General features: G+C 35.5%; 1 protein-coding gene across 1 annotated transcript in view; it reads left to right on the forward strand.

Moving 5' to 3' along the window:
- LOC142357030 (uncharacterized) overlaps positions 1–5,700 on the forward strand; it is a 51,893-nt gene extending 46,193 nt beyond the window's left edge. Inside the window, exons 12-14 of the mRNA XM_075408749.1 lie at positions 1,704–1,928; positions 4,529–4,653; positions 5,130–5,700. Coding sequence (XP_075264864.1) covers positions 1,704–1,928; positions 4,529–4,653; positions 5,130–5,592 — 813 coding nt within the window. The 3' untranslated portion in view covers positions 5,593–5,700. The remainder of the gene's footprint in view (positions 1–1,703; positions 1,929–4,528; positions 4,654–5,129) is intronic.
- The last annotated feature ends 300 nt before the right edge of the window (positions 5,701–6,000 follow it).

Consider the following 6,000-nt stretch of genomic DNA (forward strand, 5'->3'; position numbering starts at 1 on the left):
CCTTCTAACGACAAAATACAAAATTCTACAAACGCTAAAATATTTCTCACTAATAATAAATAATAAATAAAAACCGTATCTCACCCAAAAGATCTCTCAAAACAAAAATTTGACTTTTTTGACAGGTTTTTGCAAAAGTTGTGGTTCATGCAAACGGCGGAGATGCGAATTTCATCATTGAACTTAATCATTGATAGAGAAACTGCAAAGTGTTGTATGATCCAATTATTTTTTCAGTACGCTTGCATTAAAAAGCATAACAAAGCATTACCCAGCCATGAATCTGAACTCGTTTATGACGCAGACCTTTTTTGAGCGTTCAAACATACACGTGAAGGGAACTTTTTAGCGAGCAACATAAACGCACGCGTTACTTTGAACGAGTCAAAGTCTGTATATTAGGTGATACTATGGCTATTTTCATGAGCCAATTCAATTCAAGTCAATTTCATTACTGTGCAAGTCTTATTTCATTACTGGTTCAGAGCTAAGATCATGTCACTTTTTACACTTGGCAGTCTAAATGCAAGTCTAAATAAGGTTAAAAGTTGTCCGTAATTGGTCCGGATAACGCGAAAAATAGCCAACAAATGGTCCAAAAAAGGTCCCAAAAAAGAGAAAAATAGTTCTGAAAAATGAAATAAGACCTGTATTTGAACTTGCCTAGTAACATGTATTTAGACTTGCCTAGTAACATGTATTTAGACTTGCCTAGTAACATGTATTTAGACTTGCCTAGTAACATGTATTTAGACTTGCCTAGTAACATGTATTTCGAATTGCCTAGTAATATGTATTTAGACTTGCCTAGTAACATGTATTTAGACTTGCCTAGTAACATGTATTTAGACTTGCCTAGTAGCATGTATTTAGACTTGCCTAGTAACATGTATTTAGACTTGCCTAGTAACATGTATTTAGACTTGCCTAGTAACATGTATTTCGACTTGCCTAGTAACATGTATTTAGACTTGCCTAGTAACATGTATTTAGACTTGCCTAGTAACATGTATTTAGACTTGCCTAGTAACATGTATTTAGACTTGCCTAGTAACATGTATTTAGACTTGCCTAGTAACATGTATTTAGACTTGCCTAGTAACATGTATTTCGACTTGCCTAGTAATATGTATTTAGACTTGCCTAGTAACATGTATTTAGACTTGCCTAGTAACATGTATTTAGACTTGCCTAGTAACATGTATTTCGACTTGCCTAGTAGCATGTATTTAGACTTGCCTAGTAACATGTATTTAGACTTGCCTAGTAACATGTATTTAGACTTGCCTAGTATCATGTATTTCGACTTGCCTAGTAACATGTATTTAGACTTGCCTAGTAACATGTATTTAGACTTGCCTAGTAGCATGTATTTAGACTTGCCTAGTAACATGTATTTCGACTTGCCTAGTAATATGTATTTAGACTTGCCTAGTAACATGTATTTCGACTTGCCTAGTAATATGTATTTAGACTTGCCTGTAGTACTGATATTGACTTGGAGTTCAATCCGGGTAAGCATTTTGGGAGTAAGTTTGATTTCTTATCTACTACTTATCCTTACACTACTAAGAAATCATACAAATCATATATGACCCTGGATGATTACTAATATTTTTACGATGGGTGACCCGGGCTCTAGGGTTCTCTTTCAGGTCTCATCTCTCTTTCAGGCCATACCCACCACAACTAATATTTTTCAGGGTTCCGATCCGTCCACCTACGCATTGATAGAGAAACTACAGGGGCTGAACCAGCGGTACCTTCGCGTGTGTGGAGAACTGGGTGAGAAACAGGCCCTGTTGCATCTGCAGGAAAAGATGTACATGGAGATGAAGAATGCCATCACTAAACAGCCGGGACCTGAAGTGAGCGAACAGCTGTCTGTGTACCAATCTGTGCTCAAGGAAAAAGCCAAGCAACTCAAGGTAGGAGGCACCCGGACCCTAGTGCCATAGGAAATCAGTACTTAAACATTGTATTCCAATTGTATATCGTCGGCCCAGTACTGTATCAGTGTATCCTAAGAGTATCTTTCAACTGATGATGTACAGTATAAGTCCCATAGAAAACTTTTTCTGAAAATGGACTGTAGGTACAAAAGTCGAAAACATCTATAAAAATGGATGATTTTATTAAAAATTCCGGAGCAAGTTGTAAACATCATCTTGTAATGAGAAAATGAGATGAAGAAAAATTTAAATTTCATCTTGTTTTAATTCCTTGCATAGAATTAAATCAAGATGAAATTTAAATTTTTCTTTTATCTCATTTTTATCATTACAAGATGATTCAACTTGCGTCAGAATTTTTAGTAAAATCATCCATTTTTTAGCTGTTTTCGACTTTTGTGCCTTCATAAATTGCTAAAGTTATGCATAAAAATAGGACAGGAATAAAATTGAAAAAACTTTACAAAATGCAAGCTTCTACAGCCGAATACAAGCGTAAGATTTTTCAGTATTTCGTTGCTGATTTTGAATCTTATTTTTTGTGAACAGAATCTCTAATTGGCAAATGATATGAGCATTAAAGCTATGAGAGTTAAAGCTCATAAATAAATCAATTGATGAGCTTACTCAACAGCATTTCACCCGGCAAAATGTTTCCAATAATTAACACATCGGAACAGCCGCAGAAAGACAGAAAGAACTACACAATCGGGTCTTCTATGTGAGCCATTGAACCACGAACTCAGAAAAATAACTTGCCACTTTAATGTCATTTGAATCTAAATTGCAGGGGTTGCTCTTAAAGTTGCTCTCGCAAGCAAGTCAAATTGTATCTAAGTAAATGTTAAAAGCAGACTATGCGTACTGATACATAATTCTCGAAAATTGTCAGTAAGTTGCAGTTAAAATAGATCTACTTTGATGTCAATAGACGCTTGTAATGTAGTATATGATACAAAATGCAAATCATTTTTTTTTCAACTTTTTGTTCACAGCTGATGGTTCAAAAATAAAACACTTCATCCTGATATTTTGTAAGAACCACAAATTAAAATTTCGTATAGTTTTTATAAGCTGTTTGTCAGAACTTCTGAAATCTTTTAGAGACATATCAGATAATCATATTGTCCTAAACGCATTCTTACATTGAATGATCTTGTAAGAGAAAACCACGGCAACAAAAATTTACTTTGTTGCGTTTAACCTAGTTTTAGGCCATTTTCTATATTTGCCCAGCGCTAAAAAATGTTAAATTGAAACATCGTCGTCACGTGGTCAATGTCCGAAAAGTGAATTAGTTTTCTGGAAAAAAACTATTTGGAGCATGTGATTAGCCTGAAATCTTATTACCCAAATTTTATTAGAAATTGCTTGCGATCATATTCAATGACTAAATTGCTCTTGTGAACAGTGCTATTGTTAATTTCAAAACCACTTACTGTCTTTTTAATCGGCCATTAGTATCGAAATGAGCATTTCTGAATTACTTAGCAATCAGGTTTTCTTTCATTTCGGTAATTCGATGCTCGATACGTGAAACAGGGTTATTTTTGAGCAAATTTGAAACTAAACTAGCCTAGAGTCACTGGTTATTATACACGCTTATAACACTAATCTTAAAACATGGGTCGTCAAAAAGCCCGACAAAATTGATTATGTGTACTCAATTTTTCGGACATTGGCCACGTATTGATCACCAGTGACAATACAAATGGCATAGTATCAGAAAAACTTAAGTGAAAACAAATTTACTATGTCCAGTAAGTAAAACCGGGATCAATCAATTGATGAAATACCGTAATGATTCAGGGCAGTGCAACTCTTTTAAAAGCACTTAAGTAAGGTTTAATTTAAGACTCAGCGCTTAACTTAAGAAAAACGAGTGCCTGCAGGTGCTACAAAGGGCAGTTAGTTCAAGCTACTATCATTTTTTAATTAAACAGATTTTATGATTGAAATCACATCAGTTTTTTTCAGCTAAAAATTTGTTCATTGAGCAAAGTGCATTTTCCCTCAACTCCTGATAAGTTTACCTTTTTTTTATATAAGTTGCAGTTAGTTTCATTTTTTATTGTGTAAAACCTGAGACATTTTTTGCCCAAATTTTTGTGAAGCAATGAATTATATGATAAGTATTATTGCGACAACTTCACTAGAAATTTTTTTGACCTTACACATAAAAAGTCGAGAATCACTGGAATAAATTTTCATAAAATGACTGACTAGTCAACGGACAGGTTTAGTGATAGAAATGGGGATTATTTATTGAAGCTGCTTAGCTGGTTAAATTACTCGGCTCAGGGAACTATTTTTTACGCATGAACATAATATTGTTTCCTTCACCTTGAATTTGTAGCAGAAGTCTCAAAAGATCAATCTAACTCAGCAAAATTTGCAAAGATTCCTATTCCAGTTTTTATCTTTTCTATTACTAAGGTAGGGTTGGAACCATTACTAATTGATATATAATTGAATGCAATGTTAAAAAGATAACTTTTACGAAAATCAAATATTAAGCAAAATCAAATATTCAGCATAATCACATAGTCTGATTTATTTGAGGTGTTGTTTTTCAGTCAATGCGTGAGGAGTGCAAGATGTTTGAAAAACAAGAGGAAGAGTACAAAATAGAAATTGAGTCACTTGTGAGGGAACTGCAACACGTGAAGAAAAAGTTCTTCCTCCAAGTCGCCATCGATGAGTTAGTCACTGCTGCTATTTTTTCTTAAATTTATCAATTTAATCAAATCTCGGGTGCACGATTCCGTTTTGTCGTACAAAAGATCATGATACTACAACAGTTATTACTAACTAAGTAGTTATTACTAACAGTTATTTTTCGGTAACTTCCTCGGCCCGGGTAACTAACTACGATGCTTTTATAACTTCAATGAAACCGTTTGTAAATCTATAATTGTTAGCATGAATTTTGAAGCATCGTCACCCCGCGGTCATATTCACCCCCCCCCCCCCCCCACGAAAATTAAGTTCACGATTCTGCAATTGTAAACTCTTTCCAATAGATTGCAATAAAGGGCTATTTTGTAGAAAGGGAGAAAATTGTACGATCCTTTACAGCAGTCCTTTATGGCCTTTAACGGTTAAGGATTGAATGGTTATTCTTGCGAAATTACTACCATACCAGAACACTGTTGAATAAACTCTGTTGTTTTCTAGGAAGCATGCTAGAATGGGCAAAAAAGATGGAATACAGGGCGCCGCCCGCCCACGAACCACTACCCCTCGTGAACTCAGTCCACGGATCGGGTCTGCCTCCCAGAAAGTCAAAACGGGACCAAACTCGGCAAAAGAGGTCAAATTCGCGGAGGAAACGGAAGGTGGCGATCCAGCAACTGGAACTGAACAGCCAGTGGATGACGAGAACCACGATGTTGAAGTTGAACCTACCGGCGACGATCCAGACATTTGTGAGGAACCTGCCGATGTTGACGACGTTAATGAGAGGCCAGAAATAGACGTGATTGCGGAGGAAGAGGATCCGATTGCTGAAGGTAGTCCTCCGATTCCTGATGACGTCATAGCCGAGGAACCGGAAAATGAGGATGCCGCAGGCGAAGAGAACCTGCCAGATGTAGTTCCGGAAGAACCGACGACTGATGAGAATCCAGATCAATCTTAAGCTACCATGAAATTAAGCAATCAATTTGAGACCAAAAGAAGTAAATGAAAACTCAATGCATATCATAAAGTGAATACGCAAATGAAAATAAAGATTTAGCACAAAAAATTTTTAGTGGTACTGTTTGTCTGCAAAGTAAAAAACGTACAAGCACGCAATATTTTACAATTCTCAGGTTTCAGGAGAAAGTTTTAAAAATTACAAACACGATCGTAGTCTGAATTTTCTCCAAATAAACAATAATTAAATTTTTTTAAAATGATATATTTTTTAAAATGATCAAAATCTTTATTTTTTTGCCCAGGACAAGAGTTTCAAGTGTTTTCAATTGCTGCCAAACGACATTTGAAGCAATTTTTGCATCTGCGTGTATTCGAAAATTTTCGCTGAATCGTTTCAATCCTATAT

Source organism: Convolutriloba macropyga, unplaced genomic scaffold (genome assembly GCF_964194025.1).
Source record: "Convolutriloba macropyga unplaced genomic scaffold, txConMacr16.3 SCAFFOLD_1219, whole genome shotgun sequence".
Taxonomy (NCBI): domain Eukaryota; kingdom Metazoa; phylum Xenacoelomorpha; order Acoela; family Convolutidae; genus Convolutriloba; species Convolutriloba macropyga.